At 48.1% G+C, this 25,018-nt stretch overlaps 1 protein-coding gene across 2 annotated transcripts in view; it reads left to right on the top strand.

Annotated features, from left to right (window-relative positions):
- UNC13C (unc-13 homolog C) overlaps positions 1 to 25,018 on the top strand; it is a 132,441-nt gene that overhangs the window by 18,824 nt on the left and 88,599 nt on the right. For both annotated transcript variants that reach the window (XM_033166691.1, XM_033166690.1), the window contains exons 2-6: positions 4,087 to 4,109; positions 4,687 to 4,748; positions 16,420 to 16,498; positions 17,546 to 17,551; positions 24,892 to 24,963. In XM_033166691.1, coding sequence (XP_033022582.1) covers positions 4,087 to 4,109; positions 4,687 to 4,748; positions 16,420 to 16,498; positions 17,546 to 17,551; positions 24,892 to 24,963 — 242 coding nt within the window. The remainder of the gene's footprint in view (positions 1 to 4,086; positions 4,110 to 4,686; positions 4,749 to 16,419; positions 16,499 to 17,545; positions 17,552 to 24,891; positions 24,964 to 25,018) is intronic.

The raw sequence follows: 25,018 nt of genomic DNA, 5'->3' as shown, positions 1-25,018 counted from the left end.
CAAAAACAGAGCTGTAGCATGATATGAGTGATTGCAAAATATTTTCCAAATCCGGGAGGAAAATAGCATGAAATTGACAGCACTTTGTTGACTCAGAAGGGTCTTTATTACAAAGCTTTCCCTTCTCTAGCATATAAATCACCATGTAGCGGAGTCTCTTTTTCCTGCACTGTTGAAGTGTGTGTGTTGCAGGTAGTGGAATGTCCCCTCACCAGCTGCCCAGTGCTGGGATGCCCACCAGGAGTCATATAACAAAGCCCAGCCTTACAGCTTGCCTTCCTCCTATACAAGGGCTCGTGTTTTATCATTGTCCATCATGTCTTTGTGGGAATGTTCAGGGATGCAGGAGAGGATATATTGTTTAAGATATCCTATTCCAACTTGTGTTTACAAGTTCAATAATATCAGCACAGTTTACACTCCCCTTTTAAACACACACACAGCGGATACCTTTGCTCAGGTTCGTGAAAACCTCTATAATAATACTGTCCTGATATTTTCCCCTTAATCCCTCCTAAAAGATAAGACATGACACAGTCTTCTATAAAAGTATAAAAAGAGTTTACTCACACATCTGTTCACAACAGGATCCCAGAAGGCAGACTTAGCTTAGTAAAAGTTACATGCTTGCTGGAGACTATTCCATAGGGGAGATAGCTCGTTTTGTCCTCATTTGGTTGGAGGCCAAGAGAGCATCTTTAGCTAAGCAGATGTTGCTTCCATGAAGAGTGAGGCCAAAAGATAGAGAGATGGTGGCTAGCCTGTGCTTTTGTTTTACCTGCACAGGTGATGCCACACCCACCTCCTGTCACATGCAGAGGAAGTCTGTCCCAGCCCAGGAGAAACAGACATCCCCTTTCTATGTCCACTCTAGGGATGTTGTACTTGACTGCTCCCGTGTTTCACATCCCACAGACTTTTGCTTGTAATGTAAGGGTTCATTTGCTAGCAAGAGCAGAAGCCAAACAAGTCATCTTCTGCTATCGTTGTAGAGTTAAAACTAAATGGCTCACGGTGTAAGAGCCGACGGATCTGTAGGCAGCTTCATACACCAGGGCAGCAGGGGTTCCCCACCCCAAAGGCAAAGGCCATTTGACCTCCTTGGGATAGGGCTCTGGGGCGACCAGGAGGGCTGGGGGCCTGAGCTAAAGGCTTATGTGCCAAGGGCTAAGCTGCTTTGGCATTAGGTGCAAATGTAACTAATGTGAACATGAATTCAGCTGCAGCAATTTCCTCGATCACAGCGGATGGACAAAGCAGAGCCGCTGCCACTACGGACATGGCTAGAGGCTGCCTCTCTTTGCAGCCCAGCTCAGACTGTGCTCTCCAGAAGCGGTTGGGGCTTCACCGCTGCTTACCTTTGACTGTGTGATTCACACAGCATGTCCGCAAAGACAGTGAAAGGGTGTGATCGGGATTTCACTGCCTGAGCCAGTGAGGGTTGCTGAATCCAGTGTCCTGGCATGCAGGTGACCTGATGCAGCAAGAGCAGACTCACACCCTCAGTTCTCTTGCATGCCAGGGCTTCTCTGGTAGCCAAATACAGAAGGGGTGGGGGAACCTGTGTCCAGCAAGGCCAATTGTCAGGGATGATGGGAACTGTGGTCCAAGGACAACATCTAGAGGCTACACTGTTGGCTACTCCAGGTGCTGACCAATGCGCCAGGGCCATTCAGAGGACAATGGGTCCAGCTGGGTTCCAGTTCTTCAATGCTTGCTCTAGTCTCGATGGCAGAGATGGGGAGCCTGTGGTCCTCCAACTGATGTTGGACGTTCAGCATCCAGCATAGCCAATGGCCAACCAAGAATGATGGGAGCTGCCTTCCAGATGTTGTTGAACCCCACCCCACTGGTTATCCGTAATTTAGATGGTGCCACCATAATGAAGAGGATGTGAAGCGTGGTGAACTTTTAACTCTGGTGCCAACCCAGCAGCAGTGGCAGCAGGTGACCTGCCTTCTCTCCCTTTTTGGTGCTGGGTTGCTGCTCCCTTGCACTGATCTACTCGGAGTAGGGGGCTGCCTGCCAAATTCCTGCCTGACAGCTTCAGCCCCCCTCCTCTCCAAAAGCAGCAGGTATTGTCCAAGTGTTCTGAGAAACACAAAAAAGAGAAAGCATTGCAGCCAAGAAGTCTGGTCAAGCATTTTATTTAAGGGGGCTGTAAAAAGGTGAAGGGGGAAACAGCAGTGAGGGTGCACAAGCAAAATGAAAATAAAACATCGAGGGCGTAGCCACAGTTACCTTTCCTGTGCTCTTTCCAAGCGCTGTCCGTGCTTCAAAGCTCCATGCTTGAGTGCCCCTTTTTTTTTGCTGTGGAACTTTCCCCATGAAAACTCGCTCTTTAAAGTTCAATCGGAGCAAACGGCAAACCCGCAAGAAACACGGTCTGACATTTATGCCAGTTGAGCACTAAAGGTCAGTGTGGCTAAGAAGAAGAAGAAGAAGAAGAGTTTGGATTTGATATCCCGCTTTTCACTACCCGAAGGAGTCTCAAAGCGGCTAACATTCTCCTTTCCCTTCCTCCCCCACAACAAGCACTCTGTGAGGTGAGTGGGGCTGAGAGACTTCAGAGAAGTGTGACTAGCCCAAGGTCACCCAGCAGCTGCATGTGGAGGAGCGGAGACACGAACCCGGTTTCCCAGATTACGAGTCTGCCGCTCTTAACCACTACACCACACTGGCCCTTGGTTGCAGGATTTGGGGCAAAAGAACGTTGGGTCTCTTGGCTCAGGTGGGCTCTGATCAACAGGTGACTCCTCTCAGCTAGAGAGGCGACCCGTGGCCACCTTTGGGGGTGTTGGAGGTTGGGACGGGCCCTGTGTTTGTTGCTGCTGGAGTAGTCCAGCTTCCCTCCTAAGCTGTCGGCAACATGTGTCATTGACACCTGAGAGAAATACTGTCAAGCCCACCCTGTTCTCTTGGGTGTAATTTGCTTTAACTGGTTTTAATTTTGTATGTTTAAATTGGTGTAGCCCACCTTTGGACCTCACGGTGAAGGGCGAGTAAGAAATCTAAATAATAATAACAACGGTAATAATGTGGCCTCTCCTCTTGGACATGTTGGAGGACTAGGGAATATGCAGGTCTGAAAGACACAGGCTGCACTGCAGACGTCACTTCAACACTCCTACCCTGTTTCTCCTAAAATAAGACATGGCCATAAAATAAGCCATAGCAGGATTTCTATGCATTTGCGAAATATAAGCCGTTCCCCAAAAATAAGCCATACCCCGAAAATAAGCCATAGTGACGTGGTACCTCCCATTAAAACAGCCTGGAGAGGCGTGGCTATGCAGCGTACCGATGCGACACGGTTAAAATAAGACATCCCCTGAAAATAAGCCATACTGTGTTTTGTTGAGCAAAAAAAAATATAAGACGGTGTCTTATTTTAGGAGAAACACGGTAAGAACTCAAGAGGAGCCCTGCAGGTGGATCAGATCAACCTAGTTCAGCAAATGTGGCTTTTCTTCTTCGGAGAAGGAGAAGGATGAAATAATGTGATAATCATCAGCAAGATTAGTTTCTCTCTCTCTCTCTCTGACAGTTTTGTATTTTTATAGCATTGGTGAACAATGTGCTAATGCAGAGCTCATTCTGCAGCGCGAAATGTGAGAGACAATTGGAAGTGCCATATGCTCACTGCTTTCCTCGGTGAGATTTCTGAGCAGATTTCTGAGAATGAGGCGAGGGCCTTTGTTCCTACTGTGTGCCGGAAGGGAGGTACCCCCTCCCTCCCAGAGGCATGCCTAGCAGCGAGGTTGCCTGCTGAGAGCAGCACCCCAAGTGATGCCGCAGCCTCCTCTGGCCTGAATCTATGGGGCTGACTTCCCAGCACCACCACTCAGTGACAGTCCAGATCTTACTGGGCCTAAAATGCACACCTGGGCTTGGGGTGGAGGGCATCCAGCCGCTCTTCTTGATCTGTTCCTTTTTGCTTCATCCCTAGAGAGCAAAGTCAGGACTGTGAGATCTGCCTGGCCAGGCTCTAGGTAGAATTTGTAACTGTTCACTCTGAGCTATGCACAGTTTCTTGGAGACTCTTTGATCTAACCTTTATTCCTCCTCTTCCCGATTCTCTTTCAGATAGCAGTTCTGTGGATGAAAAGGTTCCAAAATCACCTATTTCCTTAAAGGGTCATGTCTTTTGTTGGACTGTTTGTTTTGTGACTCAGTTGACCTGTTTGGTCCCTTCATTTGAGTTGTGAGATGGCGCATGTTTCCCCTCCCCCCAGCTTTCCATGCTTCGTCTGTCCTCCTCAGTTGATGTCTTCCAAATGCCTTCCATTGATATGCAGAGTGAACCCTCACTGTTGTGATTCTCTGACCTCATAAGTTGTGCCAGCTCAGGGGGTCCGCTACGGTCAAACCTGGTTCCCAGTTTTGCTGCCCTGCTGTGGCAACCTGTCGCCTAGGCCGCTGCCAACCCCCACCCCTGCTTGCACTCCGGGATTTGCAGGGAAGCTGCCTGTGGGGGGTTCCTGGGCACCCCCAGCAGCCGCCCTGCGGGAGGTTTCTCTCTAAATGCTGAACGTGGCTCTGTTGTCTTTTCAAACGGGAAGGACATCAGCTTTGGCGTGGAGCTGGCCCTGCTTAGCATCTCCATCCTAGGTGTCTTCTGTGTCTGGCCCGCTCTGCTCGCCCCGCCCCCAGAGTAACCGAGATTTTCCTTCTTCCCCATTCAAGGCTCGCATAGTCAGCGGAGGGTCTTTGGACGCTTCCAAGCTTGCAATCCAAGCCTTTGCTGGGTAAGTATTGGGCGCAGCTGCACCGCGAGTGTCAAGTGTGTTGTGTCCTTTGCGTTTGTGTTCCCAGGAAAGACATAACGCAGCTCTGCATAAGGTAGGAAGAGAAATCAGAAATTCCTCGGGAGGCCACGGCTAAGAGATGGGTGGCTTAGGACAATGCTGGGCCTCCAGAAGTGGTTTGCCTCCAGCTCCCAGCAACCACAAAATAGCCAGTGGTCAGGGGTGGTGATGGGAATTGGAGGGTGCCGAGCCACTGAACCCCCATGACGCGTGTCCCCTGGCAAAGCTTTGATGCTGAAGGCAGCAAAAGCATGTCGTCATGGGTTTGGTTGGTTAGGTTTGCTTCTGTACCGTGCCTGGAAGGGGTACGTGAGCCCTTGGTTGCCTTTCCTCCAGAACAGTTGCTTGGAGGGCTCCCCCCTTGGCTGGGCTGACAAGGCTTCCTCTTTGCACCTTTGCTGTGTCCCCTTGGCTCTGCTTTGGATGTGTGGCTCCATCTGGCTGTGAAGGATCCAGATCCCTTTCAGTGTGAGAGGCACCATCGCTGGCACACACACAAGTGCGTTGCAGCCCCTTCAGAGGACGATTCTGTTGACGTTTGCTTCATGGCATGCTGCCAGTTAAGAGGAAGGGAGCAGCTCAATGCCCCCAAATGCTCTGTCAACTGGCACTTCCCAAACAGGATCTTGCTGACACACTGGAACTAATGTGGACTCAGAAAGCACCTTGAGCCATGCCTCTTCCCTTCCAGCTGCTCAAACGGCAGGTGGTTGTTTCATGACTTCAGAGCATGGCTGAGGTGTAGCAGCTCTTGGTTCACGCACATGTACAATGTGGTCTGCCCAGGATATGAGGAACTACGGCTGTGGTGACATTTTGCAGGCTGTGCTGCTTAGGGGGATGATAGATGTCTTTGAGTTTGCCTCGGCTGCTGGGGATCACTGGGGGTGTTTCTGCATTGCCATCTTTTTTTCGGATGTGATGGGATATTGAATGAGTTTTGTACACTCTTTTGTGTTATAGATCTTGTTTCCTGTGGGGGTGGGAAGGGGAAATTGTATTGCATTAGATTGCTGCGTCCATCTCTCCTTCTCCCGCTCCACCTTCTCAGAAACTTTTAATGTTGCTGTCAGATCACTCACCATTCAGATGCTCCATCCTGCGGGGTCCGAACTCTGATGCAGCTGATTTGACAGCATGAAAACAGGAGGAGATTATAAAGCAAAGAAATGAGTGTTTCTTTCAAGTTGGTTGAAAAGCTGCTTTAAGCTGTGAGCCTGTGGGCTTTATCCACACTTGCTTTTTGCTCCACGCTTTCCAGGCACAGCTCCACGTTTTCCTGGTCTGCACCTGAGCACTCCCCCCGCCCGCAAGCTGCTTTCCCCAGGAAAACCTGCTCTTTAACACTGAATCGGAACAAACAGCAATTTGGGTTTCCATGGCTTGTTGTTTGCTCCAATTCAGTGGCAACCCTCGGGCACAGGGTAGCAGTGCCACCCTTTTCTCCTCAAACAAACTTCACTCCTCCCTCTTGACCCCATCGATTTAAACAAAAGCAAATTTGACCAAGAAAAGTAGCTTTTCTGTCAACAGTGTCAGTTAAAGGACACACCTAACCAAGAGCAAGGGATGCGGGTGGCGCTGTGGTCTAAACCACAGAGCCTAGGGATTGCTGATCAGAAAGTCGGCGGTTCGAATCCCCGTGACGGGGTGAGCTCCCATTGTTTGGTCCCAGCTCCTGCCCACCTAGCAGTCCAAAAGCACGTCAGAGTGCAAGTAGATAAATAGGTACCGCTCCGGCGGGAAGGTAAACAGTGTTTCCATGTGCTGCTCTGGTTCGCCAGAAGTGGCTTAGTCATGCTGCCCACATGACCCGGAAGCTGTCTGCGGACAAACACCAGCTCCCTCGGCCTATAGAGCGAGATGAGCGCGCAACCCCAGAGTTGTCTGCGACTGGATCTAACGGTCAGGGGTTCCTTTTACCTTTAACCAAGAGCGAGTCCCATTAAACTCACCAGGGCTTACTTTTGAGTAGACATGTAGATAGGATTGTGATGTAGAATTAAGAGGCATTGCTTTGTTTGATAGGAATGGCGGGGGGAGTTGCTGTGCCAAGACCCTGGGACTCCAGACCCCCACCGCCCCCTCCTCACCCGCCTTCCGGCAAGAGATGAAAAATTTCCTTTTGGGAGAGGCCTTTCCCTTTGGAGGCCTTACTTCTATCGCTCTCTGCAGTGGCCAGTGGAGGGGAGGTGGGGGGGTATTTAATGCCGTGGTATTTTCACGCTACTGGCATTTAAAAATCTGTTTCTCTGCTGATCTGTTTCTTTATCAGTTCTTTCTTTTGCTTCCTTGTGTTTAGCAGTGCTTGTTTGTGCGCTCTTATGAACTCTTTGAAGGGATAAATATCGTGAGCAAATGTAAACACAGCTGAAAGAGGGACAGGCTGGATCTTCTGCGGAAATAATTTCTCTACAGCGGTCCATTAGGGAACACAGACTTTGTTTCAAGCTACAGCTCATCAGTGATGCAAACGGGAAGGGCAAACGGACTGCGCGTGCGGGGGGGGGGGGGAATAAAAGCTTCTTCCTTGCTGCGTTGCACCCATCCCCCTGAGGCAATGGATCATGACGGAGGCAGGAAAATATTGACCCTCTCAGCACCAGCGACCTGGCGAGGGCTGGTTTTGCTAAGCCTATGGCATGCATACCTGTACATGGTGCCACTCTGCTTTCCATCGCTTGCATACAGCGCTTGAGCTGAGCAAACTGCCCATTCTGCTCAGCGTCCTGCAGCCCTTCTGATTCTGAAGCCATTTGGCTTCAGGGCCTGTTCTGGCCCTCAGGCTCTTTGCGAGCAATCCCACACCCCGCGCCAGACTGAGTTTCCACTTCTTTTTTGAACACTGCACTTTTTTTTAACAAGGTAGCAATTTGGAGCATGTTCACCCTACACAGTTGGAGTATTTGTGAACATTCTGCGACCCCACACCAGTGCAGCGGGGGAAAGGTTCTCAGGCAAGGTAGAAGTGGCACTCCAGCTCTCGGCTTATTTTACATCTTGAAAGGTTGCCATATCCCAATCCTAGACAGTCCCAGCAGTTGTGTTTCTCTACCACCTTGGGAACATCCCACAATGCTTGCTTGCTTGCTTGGACTCAGATCAAACAGCACAGGAAGTCAGTCTGTTTCGTTGCAAAGTGTTATGCATGGCTATTTCAGCCTTCCAATTGAAACAGGAATTTTGCTTGACTAAGTGGGAAATCAAGCTAGGTTACATTATGAGCCCATTAATACTCAAAGACGCAGAATGGTGTGTCCAGGATATCTGTGATCTCCAAATAAGAGAATACTGTATGCGATTATCCATAGGCTACTTACCTTTCCTCCATGTCTGAGTGCCCTTTTGTGCTGCAGAACTTTCTCTGAATTTACATTTGCTCCGATTCAGTTTTAAAGAGTAGGTTTCTGCGGGGAAAGTTTGGGGAGGGGGGAGCTTGGACATGGAGGGTTAAAGTGCCTGGAAAAAGAGGCGCAAAATGTAAGTATGAATAAGCCCTATGTCTTGCTCCGAGGCTTTCCTTTTTAAAAAATAATTAATTTTTATTAGATTTTACATAACAAATTTCAGTTTAAACATATCCTTCACCTTCACATTTAGGAGTCTCAGAATCCCTTGACTTCCTACCACCCTTCCCTGGTTTCCGTTATCAATCCCTTTTTCCTTCATCTTATCCTATTTTCTCCTAATTTGTTAGAAATATTATTAACCATTTCCCCATTGTGTTTTGTGCCTTCCTATGCTGCTGCTGCTGCTGCTGCTGCTGAGAGAATGGCATACAAGGCCCCAAACAACATACAACCTGGGAATCTTCCTCCACTAGCCTGCGCAGGCTTTTTAACTCTACCACGGAGGCTGCGTTTGTTATTCCATCCCCAGGGGAAGTCTGCTCTTTGGCTAGTCAGGAGAGGGGCCTTCTGGGTGGTGGCACCTGAATTCCCCACACTAGGCCTGTTACAGAAACTATTTGGTTTTAGGTATCAATTTAAAACATACCTCTTCTTCATCCAAGGTGGGCTCATGAAGAGGTGAGCTTGTTGGCCACGATTATCGCGGCAACAGATCAGGCATCATACGCCAAGAATTTTACATTGAGCTTTGTTATTAAATGGTTGCTATTGTATGTTTTGGTTTTACTCTAACACAGGGGTCAGCAAACTTTTTCAGCAGGGGGCCGGTCCACTGTCCCTCAGACCTTGTGGGGGCCGGACTACATTTTGGGGAAAAATATGAACGAATTCCTGTGCCCCACAAATAACCCAGAGATGCATTTTAAATAAAAGGACACATTCTACTCATGTAAAAACACGCTGATTCCCAGACCATCCGCGGGCCGCATTTAGAAGGCGATTGGGCCGCATCCATCCCCCGGGCCTTAGTTTGGGGACCCCTGCTCTAACACAACTTGGGATTTCTGCGCAATGAAGGGTAGAATGAAATTAGCAAGCAGGAAGGCAAATAAATAAACAAACCCATGGATAGTTGCCTACTAGAGTGGGAGAATGACTTAATCTTTAGACATTACCAGGATCTTCCCTCAAGAGCAGGCACCCCCAGACTTCACCCCTCCAGATGTTTTGGACTACAATTCCCATCATCCCTGACCACTGGTCCTGTTAGCTAGGGATCATGGGAGTTGTAGGCCAAAACATCTGGAGGGCCACAGTTTGGGGATGCCTGCTCAAGAGCCTCAAGGCTTTGCACCTGTGTTGGTGCACAGATGGGGGTCAAATTGGCTGTGACTCTCTGGGGCCATGAGTATGTGGGGGTGAGCAAAGCAAGCGGACTGTGCACCAGGGGCAGAGTTGGAAGTGACACAGCCCCCCCCCACACCTCCTTTAGACAAATCTGTGGTGGTGGTATCATGATGGCCTAACACATATCAAACGTGTGGCTGCTCTTGTTATCACTTCCGGCCACTCACACCTGGAGAGCTGGAAAGGGGTAAACAAATCGATCAAGGGGCTGGAAGAACTCTTCTAGGAGGAAACGTTACAATATTTGGGCCTTTTTAGAGCAGAAAATAGGTGAGGGGGCGGATGGGATAGAGGTGCTTAAAATTATGTGTTGTGGAGAAAATGGATGGAGAAGCCAAGGACGAACCTGAGTGGTGGGAGATGCAGGAACTCTCTCCACCACAAATAAATCTGATATCAGGAATCACAAGACAGAGAAACCAGTAGGACAATCTCCCAGGACATTCTATAAAAGATCTCCAAGTAGCTGTCTTAATACAAAGGAATTTCAGAAATAGACTGGAAAGAGAAGTTGCTGAATTGCAACTAATCACCAAACTTAAAACCATGGAGAAACCTGGTCTGAACAAAGACACTGGATTCTTATCTCATTAAACATGACAAAGCTATCTTTAGCCATCTCACCCCTTGCCTTTCCCTGTAAGACCAATTGCAGCCGTCAGCACGTTTTCCACACCTATCATCTGATCACCCATTCCCACCACCCTTCTGAGTAATACCCCTCCCCACTCCCTCACTATATTTAAGGGTCTGGTGACTTCTGTTTCAGTGTATCTGAAGAAGTGTGCATGCACACGAAAGCTCATACCAAGAACAAACTTAATTGGTCTCTAAGGTGCTACTGGAAGGAATTTTTTATTTTGTTTTGTTTTGACTATGGCAGACCAACACGGCTACCTACCTGTAACACCACAAAGTATGGTGATGGAGAGCACTGGCTTAGGTGCCTTTAAAAGAGGACCCCCCCTGCCCCACGTACATGAAGGAGGAGGGGAAGGCGATCTCTCCACAGCTATTGCCATGATGGCTACAAGTTTTCTCTGTGACCAGCAGTAGTCTGTGCCCCTAAGTACCGGTTGCTAGGTGCAGAGAGCAGTGGAGGAGGAATGCCTATGTGCTTACGGTAGCCTGTGGGCTTCGCTTGGTGGAGGAACCTGGCAGATCATGGGTGGGAAGCAGTGCTGAGCAAAAAGAACCCTTGGTGTGACCCTGCAGGGCCCTTCTTTGGAGGACTGGGCAGATGCCACATCACTGTAAATGCACAGAGACTAGTGGCATGGCACCTGTCAGCTCATCTGAAGTGCATTTATGAATTTATTGTATTCAAAAGAGGATATTTTCCATAAAATACAGTAAGGGGATTGGTAAAAAAAGGAAATTGAAAGGTCCTCTTGTGGATCAGTAGCAGGAAGCAGAGAGTCGGAATAAATGGACCGTTCTCACAGTAGAGGGATGTGGAAAGCGGAGTGCAGCTGCTTCAACCGCAGCAAGGTGACAGGATCCCAACACCACTTTGCGATTCCCAGGAGCAAAGGGAGGGTAGATTGTTGCCTTGTCACCTTTCACATTGGTTGGGTAGTTTTAGGCCAACGTATCGATGTTTCCTTTCTGCTGAAGTGACGTCGGGTTTGGAATGTGGCTTTCCAGTAATCGTTAAGATTTAAAATGGCTTTTATTGGAAGCACTGTTTGAGCTGAGTTTTACAAAGTGCCCTGGATGAAGGAGGCTTTAGAAGTGGAAGAAATAAATATGCCAAGCTGCATGTAAAACCCTCTTTACCACTTGGATGTAAATCTGGAGGCCCAAAGGGTCTGCTCAGTCTTGTCCAAGTGACATGGGGATCAGTCTCCCTGGGCAGGTGTCTGCGGGAGAACCAGCTCTTTATAGAACCGCAACTGGACATTAGAAGCATGCTTTCTTTGAAACCATAGCTTTATAACCTCGGGGAGGAAGGAGACCACAATCCCCTGTCTTGTGTGGCAGAAGAGTGATCCAGTAAAGCTGGGGACTCCGAGGTGCCTGGGACCTCTCCTTTTTCACCTCGAGTGATGGCAGTGCAGACAGGTGCAATTAGCCGGCTCACTTTGGTCTTCTGCAAGGCTGCCCAGGGCAAAGGGTGGCTGGCCAAGGAGAGTGTCCTGCTGGCCCTTACCCAGCCCCAGCCTGGATGGTACCAGAAGGTCCTCTGAGCAGCAGGTGGTTGGCAGCCACTCAGCATCCCGTGTGACAGCATCATAAAGTTACGCAGGATAATCCCAGCATTAGTTGTGCTAATAAAGATGCAAATGGGGAGCAGAAGAGATGAGTGGATTTAAGCAAACCCGGTTCCTCCCTCCCCTGCCCCGCATTTTCCTACGGCATGAGCATTTTCCACTGGCTCTGAGCGCCCGCTGGCTTCTCACTCCCGGACCCATCTGGCCCATCCCCTCGGTGGTGCCTACATGATGTCAGGCGATAATGAGTGCTCCGCTGCAGAGGAATTGGACTGATATTTTTTGCTTGCTATTAAAGCTTCTTTAATCCCCTTTGGAAAGACAGTTAAGCAGTCTCTGTCATGGCATTTTAATATAGGCTCTTCTGTATAATTCCATCCTGCCGTCTTTTGCAGGGCTTAGTGTTTCTTCCACTTCTGCACTAACATTAAAATTACTCCGCCTGATATAATCTGAATTATGATTTAGGTGGAGATCTTGGTGGGTGGCCTTTTGTTTTTCTGTTTTGCTTGTTGTTGTTGTTGTTGTTGTTGTTGTTGTTGTCGTTGTCGTTGTTGTTGTTGTTTTTGGCAGGATTGAGCCAAAACTGAGGGGAGGGAGAGGGAGTTTCATGAAAAATTCGGGCCCTGCATCAAACAGTTTGGGGATGGAGGGGTTGCCAAACCAGGTGATGATGTTTGCCCTTTTGCACTGAGGAGGCATTGTTCTCATTCTAATGTGGCATGCCTGCACCATCCCATAACCAGATCTGATTGGCTACATGGCTTTATGTATTGTCTGGCTGATGTCAGGTCACATGGAGACCTCAGGAGAGCACTGGCAGTTTCATGGGACTTCCTGGGAGTAGTGGCACTATTAAGAAGTGGTGGCCATTCCAGGATCTGGCCTTCTTCACAGGATCCTCCCTACCCTTTCTCCCTCCCTTGGTGCTAGTTCTCTTATAGGGGATATTATCGGCAATCATTACAGGGTGGAGCAGATATTCCAGCAGCATCCTTGTGTCATGGCAGGGTTAACCCTAACTTTTGAATGGCATCATGCCTGGCATTTCGGGAGACGAAGTTGTTGTAAGAAGGTTGAGGTTGGCTTTTACAGCCCAACTCCCCATCAAGGGACTCTGGGTCCCTTGAGGTCTGCTGTCGGTCAGATACTCAATTGGAGGCTACCAAGGAGGCAAGGCAAACTGTTGATCTTCATTGGTCTGTTGCAACCATCTCCCTGCAAGGAGTTGAGGGGCCCAGAACAAAAGTATGTTACAATTTTTTAAACCCTTGGGATAGACCACCCTAGAAATGTCATCATAGATACATCACAAAATGAGTTGTACATGTAAATCAGATCATGCTCAGAGTTCATGTCTCTCCAACATATTTACAAATCTGTCAGTCAAGATGCCTGATAATTGCCCTTCCTGGCTCATTAGAGACGTCCTTTTGAAATGGTGAATACCTTGGCTCCAGAATCCATTGTCAAGGACCTGTTTCATTCGCAACCTATCAGGAATTTCCTGCTACGTGACTTGAGGTGGTCCCTGAGGTTGACTAGAGGCCAAACATGGCAGCTGCATTGCTCTCTGTACTATTTCTCATACGTGGTTTATGCACTTACATATGTGTGTTTACTTTGTGCCCTGTTGAACATGCATTTTATTCATCACACCACAGAATTCTTTTAACAAATTTTTGTGAAGCAGACTTTGACATGAGGTGTGGCTTGTGTGAGAGAGAGACCCCTTGAAGTGTTCTGTACATGGGCCTAGTGATGGTCTCTCTTGCCTGGCAGCCTCCAAAATCCAGAAGCCAGCCCAGGCTGAAATAGCAACGGGAAAGGAGAGACAAATTCCTCCAGGTTCAATAGCTTTGCGAGGCAATGGGCAAGTCTTTGTCCAGGAGGTCACCTCTTCTCAATAATGATGTCTGGTGTAGGGACAAACTTAGGCTGTTGCTATTATACCCGTGTGAGAACCGTTTAAAAAACAGCTTGCTTGCAGCAGTAAGGGAATAATAATAATTTATCACATGTTAGTGGACTTTTAACATAGCTCAGTTTTGGCACGGCATCGAGGCATCTTTGCGCCATCTTTCCCGCTGGCTGTGTCCCTCCCTTAGGAAACTGCAGAGTGGACAGTCATTCTTTGGGGAGCGAGTAAAGCTGAGTCTCTGTTCTGGGCCTTGCGAAAGAGGAGCCCACCAGCTGGTTCTGTGTTGCTGATAAAGTTGCATATTTGTCAGGGAAATGAAGACTGCACAGCCAGTGAGGGAAACAGAGGGCCGGTGGGGGAAAGAATGCCATTGATTTGACCAGTTGGTGCTTAAAAGGCTGCAGCAGCATTGGAGTTGGATCTTGCCCTATTGCGGTGGGGGATTTGCACTTCCTTCATGTTCCTATTTGCATTTCTTTCCATTGCTTTTCCTGTGCTTGAGTTGGATAGAAGGGAGATAGCCCTCGTTTGCTCCTGCAAGGGCACGTTTGAAATAAATGAAATAAACGTAGGTGGCTCAGTTGGCAGCAGATTCTCAGCTGAAGCAGAAGAGCCAGAAAGACCTCCTGCTCCCTGGCAAGATTTGGCCAGCCACAGGACAGTTAGAGCCTCGTGCTCCCCTGCCAGCCAGACATTGTTTTACTGTTGCGTTCAACACCTAACCAAAGCCTGACCAAAAAATGCACAGATCAAACTGGTGCAACATCCAAAGAGCCCTGAATCTGGATCAGGCCAGAGGAGACCCATCTAGCCTAGCATCTTGTGGCCAACCCAGATGCCCATTATGGGAAGCCCACCAGCAGGACCCGAGCCTCCCAAGTTGGTGGCCATCATGGCATCTTCGGGGAGCAAATCTCATAGTTTAAATACGTGGAGGAATCCTTCCTTTTCCCCTGAATCTTTCAATATGCAGCTTCATTGGAAAACCCGGTTGGGTCCTAGTTATCACGAGAGAGGGAGAATAACGCCTCCCCCACCCCGTTCTCCATGCAGCTCAGTCGGTAGATTGTGGTTGGGCAAAAGATTCCTGCATTGCCGGGGGTTGGACTAGATGATCCTTGTGGTCCCTTCCAACTCCATAATTCTGCATAATCTTAGAGCTTATTCGCACTTACCTTTTGCTCCGCTTTTTTCCAGGCACAGGTCCGTGCTTTAAAACTCTGTGTCCAAGCTCTCTTCTTTTCACGCCGGAGTTTCCCCCGCAAAAAAAAACCCCATTCTTGAAAGCTGAAGCGCAGCAGCAATTTGGGTTTTCAGCAGATTGCAGTTTTCTCCAATACACATTTAAAGAGCAGGTTTTCACAGGGAAAGCTCTGGAGCAGAGGTACGCAACCTAAGGCCCGTGGGCCGGATGCGGCCCAATCACCTTCTCAATCCAGCCCATGGATGGTCCGGGAATCAGCGTGTTTTTACATGAGTCCTTTTAAAAGATGTCCTTTTATTTTAAATGCATCTCTGGGTTATTTGTGGGGCATAGGAATTCGTTCATTTCCCCCCCCCCTCCAAAATATAGTCCGGCCCACCACATGGTCTGAAAAAGGTTGCTGACCCCTACTCTGGAGTAACAAAAAGGGGACTTGGACACGGAGCTTTAAAGTGAGGACTGAGCACAGAGGAAGAGGGAGTGTGGAGAAGCCCTTACACACCTCTGTCATGAGTTAGTCCAAATAAAGTTGGGTGTTTCCTTCCACCCCTGCCTTTAAAACTGGTTTTAAATGGATTTAGGTCAGTTTACTGAGAAAAACTTTAGAACTCTATATTCTTTTTTATTTTACATCAGATGTCCCTGTGCCGTTCCCCCCCACTGGATGCCAAGTGCACATCCACCCTGCCTCCGAGCTCGAATTTGGTGCAGTGAAGTACAAAGTGTCGTATTACGGAAAGTGTGTCACTGGCTCAGCAGCAGGACTTCAGAGATGATAGATAGATAGATAGATAGATAGATAGATAGATAGATAGATGATAGATTAGAGCATGGGTCGGCAAACTAAGGCCCAGGGACCAGATCCGGCCCAATTGCCTTCTGGATCCAGCCCGTGGAAGGTCCGGGAATCGCTGCGTGGATTGGCGTGGGGATCCTGATCATTTGGGCTGCGCCATTCCCTCCCCCTCCCCCACATATACCTCCTCCCTCCCTCCTCCTGGCTTCTCCCCACCCTGCCTAGAGGAGGAAGGGGGCTGGGCTTTGTTGAGCCGTGGTTGGCTGAGTGCCATTTTAAGCAGCCCCTCCCTGGAACCAGCCTTTTCGTGTCACTCATCATCCCTCCACTGCCGCCGCCGCTGCCAGCCCCTGTCGCTCGCAAGGCACAGGTAAGCAGCCACCAGGGCTCGTCCGGTGCTGTGGAGAAGGGAGGGGATCCCCCCCAAAAAAAAATATAGTCCGGCCCCCCACAAGGTCTGAGGGACAGTGGACCCGCCCCCTGCTGAAAAAGTTTGCTGACCCCTGGATTAGAGGCTGTGCATGAGCTTCCAATGTGATGCTGCAGCTCAGAGGGCCATTGTGATCTTTGTTGTCATTCATATCCCTTTTTCACAAACCCCAGACATTCCGGGGCTGTTTTTAATGGGTCTCATAGACTGTGTGATTCTGTGAAAGAATGTTTCTTAAAACACTTGTGATGTTTCCCTCCGTATTAGCCCATGTTTTCTCTCTTCTTCAGCCCCAACAGTGCGCTGTATGGAATTGACAGCATGCCAGACTTGCGACGAAAGAAGACGTTCCCCATCGTCAGAGATGTGGTAAGTTCCTGGCATTGTGCTGAGCACGTGCCCCTCCGTGCAGTGACTGGCACCTGCTTTTCCTGGTCACAAGGGTTGTGCTGTTCCCTCCTTCACTTTGGAATTAAGCTGAGAACACGCCCTGAAGGAGGGGGCTGACTTCACTCTGGCGTAAGGTCCAGCAAAGCTTAGAACAACATAACCTGGGTGGAGTCATCTTTACCAACAATTAGTGATCTAGTGGGAGTGATCTGTGGCAATCTGTGAGACCGTAAGAGAGTCACCTTGGTCTCTTTCCCATTTCTAATAAGAGTTGCTACATGGATGCAGACTTTTTCACATGGATGTGTGTGTTTTGCATTTCTCTGTATTAGGTGTGGAAGCTATATTCAGTTCTGGGAGAAATCTGGAGTCCAGATTTCCAGTGAACGAGGTTACAGAGTAGCTGAGTGTCCCCCCCAAAGATATTCCAAAGAAAACAATATTCTCATTCCTTTGCAATCAGATGTTTGCTAGCATTTGCCACTTTCTCAATACGGTAGAACCTTAGTTCTCGAACTTAATCAATTCCGGGAGTCCGTTCGACTCCCGAAACCATTCGGCAACCAAGGCGTGGCTTCCAATTGGCTACAGGAGCTTCCTGCACTCAAGCGGAAGCCACGGAAGCCGTGTCGGACATTTGGCTTCCGAAAAACGTTCGCAAACTGGAACACTTCTGGGTTTGCAGCGTTCAGAAGCCGATTTGTTTGACAACTAAGCCGTTCGGGAACCGAGGTACCACCATACAGCTGTGGTTTGCACTAACTGAGTTGCAGTTGTGCTCGTGAGAAGGAGAAGTGAACCATGGGGCCCCCGTGTTTTTCTCTCTCCTGAGTCTCTTCTTATATGGATCTGTCCAATTGCCCGTATGGATGTTTCTGAAATGGAGAAATAATGCCAGCAGTTAATGTGGTTTCTCTGCTGCTTAGATACCAATCAGCTTATTAAGTGTTGCATTGCCTCGTCCCAATAACACCTGACTATTAATGTTTCCTCTAATTTCTTCCTCATCAACGCTGGATTTCCCAGGCCATGGTAAGTGCTTCTCTGTTGATGAATGTTTTGAAATGTCATAATTAATCTTTTGTGTTCCAGGGCAGCTATTTGCTGCAGAAGAGGATTGCCTCATCATAAGCGGCACTTTAGTGCTTAATGGGTTTGCAAAAGAGTTTTGAGACCTATTTCAAAAAGAGATGATGGATGCCGGAGCCCTGAAATGACTGGGTGGTACGTCCTGCGGCTGGCAGTGCCATCTGCTGCCATGTCTGTACTGTTCAGAGGTGGGCCTGAGGCGGCAATCCTCTGCCCTCTTACTTGGGAGTAAGTACTGCTGATTTCAGCGGGGCTTCCTGGACATGTTTCTTCAGGTGTTCTGAGCTACAAGGCTGTATCTGTACATGAATTGTAGAGTTGGAAGGGGCCCCTGGAGTCTTCTAGCCCCTGCCCAACGTGGGGCTCAAACGCTGCTGGTTGGGTGACACAAGGCTTCTCCACACTTTTCCTCTTCTCTTTCCAGGCACACTCCACACTTTACGGATCCATGCCTGAGCACCCTTGCTTTTGCTCTGGAGCTGCCCCCCACGAAAACCCACTCTTTAAAGCTCAATCAGGGTAAATGGCAATCTGCGGAAAAGTCAAGCTGACATTTGCTCCGATTGAGTGCTGAAGAGCAGATTTTCACGGGGAACGCTCTGGAGCACGCACACCGCCACCCCCGCAGTGCTCTGACGTGGAGCTTTTAAGCACAGACCTGTGCCTGGAAAGAGTGGGACAAAAAGTAAGTGTGGATAAGCCCACAGTAGTACTTAGCCAGATGCAGAGAAATACCCCCCCCCCGCACACACAAAAAAGGAGCTCCAAGCCATGTAGTCACTGAGCATTTGGACTCTGCCTCTGCCCTCCTTCCTGCATTTTGGGGAACGGCGAGGAGGGGCAATTGGTTCCCAAGGGAGCAGGTGTCCTGGATCCGTGCCCTTCCTGCTGGGTCCCCACCTTGGCACAGAATGCTGCTTCTAATTAAATGGAATGAGGAAAGGCCCCTTTTGATGGTCTCAGGTGTCTGTGAAAGGGTTGGCATCGTCACTGGCTCTTCCTACAGATTCTCTTTCTGCCCTTTCTCAGTATGCTCCCCCACCCCCAGCCAAATTCAGTTGCCCTGATGGCACTGGCCTGAAATGCCCTTGCTGAGATGCCTTCATGCCTCTTTACACATAAGAAAACCCACTCAGGATAAGCAGCCCTGCTTGGCTCCGGTGGGGGGCGGGGAGGTTGCTCCGGCGCCGAGGGCTGGGCTGGCACGGTGAGCTCCGTTCACCCTCCGCTCAGCCCCCAACAGACGATGATTCTCTTAAGTCTCAGTTACTGATAAAGGCGTGCTACCCAATTTCTTCCATGTGAGCTTGGTGAATATTTTATAAAAACATAATTATGTACATTCCTCCGCCTCCTCCTCGTAAAAGGCAATCTGGAGGAGATTAGCAAGGAGGATTGAGTTGGGCGAAGGTGCCTTGCTGGGTCCCCTGTATCAAAATAGAGCTTCACACCCCCACCCCACTTCTCTTCCCTCCCCAAGAGAACCAGCCTGTTCTCTCTGCTGGTCTCTGAGCAGCTGAAGGGGGGGGGGGAGAGGTCCCTGCCGCCTCTCCTGCTCAAGGCCCACAAAGCATTTTTCTGGCTAAGCAGGCTGTAGTGGGGCTCCTGTGGGGACCCCCCCTCCATGAAGCCACAAGGAGGCAGGCAGGCAGCTGAGGGAGGGGAGAGGGCCTGCCCTTGCATGGCAGCAGGGATGGGGAGCGCATGAGGGCTGGTACCTGAGGAGCCTGGCCTGCGTCACAATCTGAGGGCGCGAGACGTAGCAACCCCCCAAACCAGCTTCTGTCACCTGTGTCCCACAGGAGGTGGGTTCTGGTGCCTCCCCCCCCCCCCTTTTAGAGACCCTTTCTGGCAACATGGAGCCCTCTTCCAGCTCTCCCCCCATCCTCCACTTTGTTCGGGTGGAATCCTTTGAGGGACCTGCCATCTGCGCAGCGAGAACATCACGAAAGGCTCCACATCTCTCTGAAGGGAAATGTGTGGCTGTTTCGTGGTTGCTGATTTCATATAATCATTAACTGTCCATGGAAGCCCTGAAAATATTTCTCTGACTAACCTTTCACCTTTTGAATTTATTGGTGGTTCTGTTGTACTTTCCAAAGCAACAGAGGAGGTGCTGTGAGCCTGGATGGCATCTACATAAGCTTCCTTGAGTTGCAGCCTAACTGCAACACCCACAGCACCCCCAAGCAGCTACCTTTGAAGGTGACCCAGAAACTACAACTAATCCAGAATGCAGCAGCTAGACTGGTGACTGGGAGTGGCCGCCGAGACCACATAACACCGGTCTTGAAAGACCTACATTGGCTCCCAGTATGTTTCCGGGCACAATTCAAAGTGTTGGTGCTGACCTTTAAAGCCCTAAATGGCCTCGGCCCAGTTTACCTGAAGGAGCGTCTCCACCGCCATCGTTCTGCCCAGACACTGAGGTCCAGTGCCGAGGGCCTTCTGGCAGTTCCCTCACTGTGAGAAGTGAGGTTACAGGGAACCAGGCAGAGGGCCTTCTTGGTAGTGGCGCCTGCGCTGTGGAACGCCCTCCCATCAGATGTCAAGGAAATAAACAACTATCTGACTTTTAGAAGACATCTGAAGGCAACCCTGTATCGGGTTAGGGGTTTTCTAACTCAGCTCGATATCTAAGCGAGGGAAACACTCTGGGACCTCAGTGAGTCTCCTCAGTTTGAAGACGAGCATTAGGAATCACCAAGATGCATATTTCAAGCCAAGAGATTATGAACTTTGGCAGACCTCTCCCCAACTCCTTGCCTCATCACAAACAGCTTTTTGCAACTCCCCTCAGCTTCAAAAAGGAGTTACCATGTGGGATTGCAGGTGGGGGGCAACAAACAGAAGTCTAAAGCTCCCTTGGGTGCTCAGACACAGTTCTCTGGGTCCAACCCATCCCCTTCTCCACAGGTCCCTAGGCAGCATCCATCCTTGCGGCATCTCTCAAAAGTGACCTCCCCCCAGCATTCCAGGGGTGGTGCTTTGAGGACTGAAATTGGGCAGTTAAGCCTTTGTTTTGGGGACTGAATCATCATCCAGCCTATCTCTCCCTTTGTTGCGGAAAAGCTAATTTGTGAAATTTCAGTACATGAATGTGCTGCATTGATTGGAATAAGAGAGATGGAAGCTGACAAGCAAACAGAGTTATTTCATTATTAATGGTTAGCCGAGGAAATTAATTGAGAATTAGCGTCATGATCCTACCAAATTGCTGAGAGTTTGCAAACAGAAACTTGTGAGATTCATTTATTAAGCGTCACACACTGATAATGAACCAAACCAAATACGACCATGCCAAAGGTTCTTTCTTACATCATAATTAGTTTCATGGCGTTGATCATATTATACACCTCTGCAAGTTTAACTATTGTCAAGGGAGACATTGAAAATTGGGCAGACGGAAGAAGAGAGAGACACTGAGAGGCTTTATTAAAATATGGGCAATTTAAATGGCGAGCAGTATTAAAGCGATGCCGTTAGTTCACCGTCATCCGAACTCTCGGCCTCCAGTGCAGGGGCTTCTGCTGCCCACGACTCACTTAAGCCAGAGCCAGGCTGTTGGCATCTGGTCCTGCTTATGGGGAGAGCAACTCTGAGCAGGATGACACCGCCCTCGATGCGGAATTAATAATACAGGATTGGAGTAAATAATCACGTGAATCTGAGGCTAGTAACAGCTTTCTGCCTCGAACCATGTTTATCTTTAGTGCACATGGAAATGGTTGATACAAAATGCTTCATGCTGTGAAACGGCCCTTTTCTTTTTTTTTTTAAAGATTTTATTAGTTTTCTACACCATAGAAAAAACAAAACACAACAGCAACATCAACATAATAACAAATACAACAATTAATACAAAACAAAAACAAATACATACCTAAACTGGAACACCAATCTATCTCTTACTACTTAACAAAATCTAGTTTCTAATCTTCTTAAGGGACCTCCCCCGCTTTCCCTCCTCTGCCTTCAATACTAATATACTTTGGTAACATCTATTTTTAACATTACAATTCATTATCCATCCTTTTATACTATCATGGAAACTTAACGTCTTATAATATCATAAAATAATTCTTAAATCAATCTTATACTTCTTTTCACTTAAATTGCTGCTGTTAGTCAATTACATATCTCTTCACTAATTCAAAATTCCCAAAATCTTAACATCAAAATCCTAGAACTTAACATCAAAATCCTAAAATCTTAACACGCTATCTTCAGGGTACCATAAATCCGTCCTAATTCAATTTTTATCATTTTCACCCTATTCCCCTTCTTGCCATTTTTCTGCTCTCTCCCATGCCTCCCCACCATTCATCTTTACATTTCCCTCTATTGTCCTTGTTCAGTGTCATCTTATAGTTTATAAATCTCCTCCTTGGGAGCCTCGAGAGGCACCAACTCTCCTCTTCCAGCCACTCCATTTCACAATTTTGATTTTCTTCCACTTGTATCTCCAAAAATCTTCTCGCCTTCATCTCTGGACTCCCACTCCAGAGACAGGATATTATAGCTCCAGCCAAAACATCAGCCCTGTGTCTCTCACTACACCAGGGCCATCCGTTTACTTGGGGTTGCTGAATCAATTCGTCCCATTTCTCCAGCACCTCCCCCAGCTCCCTGGAGAAGTTTGCTTCCAAGTTATCAACATTCTCCCAGATCTGACTGGTTTCTCTTGTTCCAAAACAAATTTCTTTGAAATTGCGCCCTATCCAGACCATTTTCCGATTTATCAGCTCCAATTGCAGAAGGATTGTTCTTTGTTCCTGGGTGATTCCCGGATCTAGAATCAGTTTAAAAGCGAAAGCAAGCATGGTTGGAGAAGACAAAGGGTGTCAAATGTCAGTAATTTTCCATCTTGCGTACTAGTTTTCCAGCGCCATTTTCCCTGAGACAGGGTGCCAAAAATAATTCCAAAAGCCACAGAAGAGATATTTCCAAAATCTTCAATCCCCTCACAGGGATTTAATCCATCTTCTCTGTCAAAGTAATTCCAAACAACATTGTATCTAGTGATGCAGCTGCAGCAACTTGAAACTTAATTACCTCTCTACACAACAAAGGAGAGGGACGGGCTTCCTTTTAACATCCCTCCCGGTTGCCAATTATTCAAATGTAAATCCAATTAGTCCCGTACTTACAGCAGCCGGGGTTCTTCTTTTTTCTTTGAAGTTAGCAGGAAAAGCTTGGTGCTCAGGTCTGGCAGAATCGCTGCTTTGATCTCCTGGGGGGGGTGCATCCGCCTCTTCAGTCCCGTGTCGGAGCTCCGCTCGCTTGATTTCCCCCCCTTACGAGGGTCAATCAAGAGCAGAGACGGCACGTCTGGGACCCACGAGGCCGCGGTCCACGGGACGCTCTTCCCGTGGCTTTAAGGGGCCCTTGGCGCAGACAAGGAGACCCCTAAAACCCCCCGGGAGCCGGAGCTCTTCAGCTCCGCTCCGCCATTATCCGGCACCAAACCGGAAGCTCGAAACGGCCCTTTTCAATTGTGATTTGTGATGACGAAGAACATTCATAATCCTCTGAAATATGGTCGTTGAATTCGGTTGACTTGTTTCCCGGCGTTCTTGCAGTAGGTCAGAACAGGTTTTCTCCGTCTCTTCTGCATTGCCAGGTGTGAAGAGGGTGAGTTTCCAAGAGCCAAACATGGTTGAGGACATGTAACGCAGCTCTGTGAACTGTCCCCACAAAGAAAAGATTGTGAGGAGTTTCTCGTGTTAAGGTAGCCTTAAGTCAGCTCACAACCAGATCTGTAAATTCCTCAATTCTGGGATTTTAAGGTGCAAATTCCCAGGACTGAGAGAGGCTTTGCAAGTGGGTCTGTCTCCCTGTTGTTTGCCTTGAGATCAAGGCAGCAGGGCAGACAAGCAAGAGCAGGGTGTGTGTGTTGTTGTTGTTTTTAATTAACAAAAATCCTTCAAGGCACCCCAGTGGCTCTGTTGGACACCCTTCCTCTCCTTTTTGTAAGAGAGTTTCTGCAAGGGAACTGGCAGACCGATTGTGTCTCTCCCAGGACAACCTGTAGACCCTGTAAGAAGCCAGGAAGCCTAGGAGCAGCAGGTGGTGGGACCAAGCTGCCTGGCTCTGTGCTCAGCAGGGTAAAGTTTCTTCTTGATGCACCCTTCATTTGAATTCTGCTGTTTTCAACACTCACAATCGCTCCTGGATTTGGATGTCTTAATGGAGCCAGAAGCAAGTTGTATATGATTTGAATTCAGCAAGTTGGCACCATCGCAGTTTTGCCTTGAAATTCAACTGACAAGGCTTAATACTTCAGTAAAGGTTTTTTTCCCCCATCGTGGTCCTAGAGATTATACAGTATTGGAGGAGATATCGTGGGGCAGGAGAAGTTCAAGGCAGAGGGGGTGAGCTGAAATATTCTCTGGGCAGCTAAAATGGGTGCAGGTCTGTTACGTCAGGCTTACCCTGCTCCCCACCCCCCTGAATAAGACTCCCCAAATAGACACCTTCCTGCTTCATCCAGCCCTTCATCAGCCATGGTTGCCCATGCCAGTGACTCACTATGTACACACACACACACACACACACGTAATGATTTTCAGTTTTATACATTTCAGTAATTTTATAATCATTTTAACATTTCAAAACTCTACTTCCTTCCCCCTCTTTCTGCAGTTCCTTAAAATTATTTTTAATATTTTCTACATATCCAAATCAACTTAATTTGCTCATTTATTCATCTGCTTTAAATATATACTCTTATAAAACGGCAGGTTATTACAATAATCCTGCCAATGTTCTTATCTGTTTACAGTTTGTTCGTAAATATTCCATAAACCATTTCCATTCTTTCATAAAAAGCTTGTTACCTTGATTTCTTATTTTTCCGGTAAGTTTCACCATTTCTTCATATTCTGTAAGTTTTTGTATCCATTCTTCTTTTGCTGGGACTTCTTCGTCTTTCCATTTTTTTGTCGCTGTAGTCGCATATATGAATAAATTTCTATATAGTGTGGGTAGTTCTGTCCCTATAATTCCCAAAGGAAAGTTTCTGTTTTACAAACGTTATTTTAAACATCTTTTTCAATTCATTGTATATCACTTCCCAGTAAGCTTTAACTTTACTACAAGACCAACACATATGATAAAAAGGACCTTCTTTACATTTCCAACACTTAGCTGATTTAGCTTTATACATTTTTGCCAATTGACTCGGTATTGGATGCTATCGATAGATCATTTTTATATCATTTTCTCTTAGACCATCGCATGCTGTAAATTTTATATCCTCTGTGTACTTCTGCCTTCCACAGACCCTTGCGACCCGGAAGTCGGGGATCTCGCTAGCCATGGTCATCCGGACGTCGATCGACAACGAGGAGATGGTAGGAGAGGAGGCTGCTTAACCTGTTTCTTCAAGGGGAGGGTTGGCTCCATTTA

This window comes from Lacerta agilis, chromosome 13 (assembly GCF_009819535.1).
Source record: "Lacerta agilis isolate rLacAgi1 chromosome 13, rLacAgi1.pri, whole genome shotgun sequence".
NCBI classification, from domain to species: domain Eukaryota; kingdom Metazoa; phylum Chordata; class Lepidosauria; order Squamata; family Lacertidae; genus Lacerta; species Lacerta agilis.
Note: the sequence above shows the minus strand (reverse complement) of the source record. Positions and strands in the feature narration are given on the sequence as shown.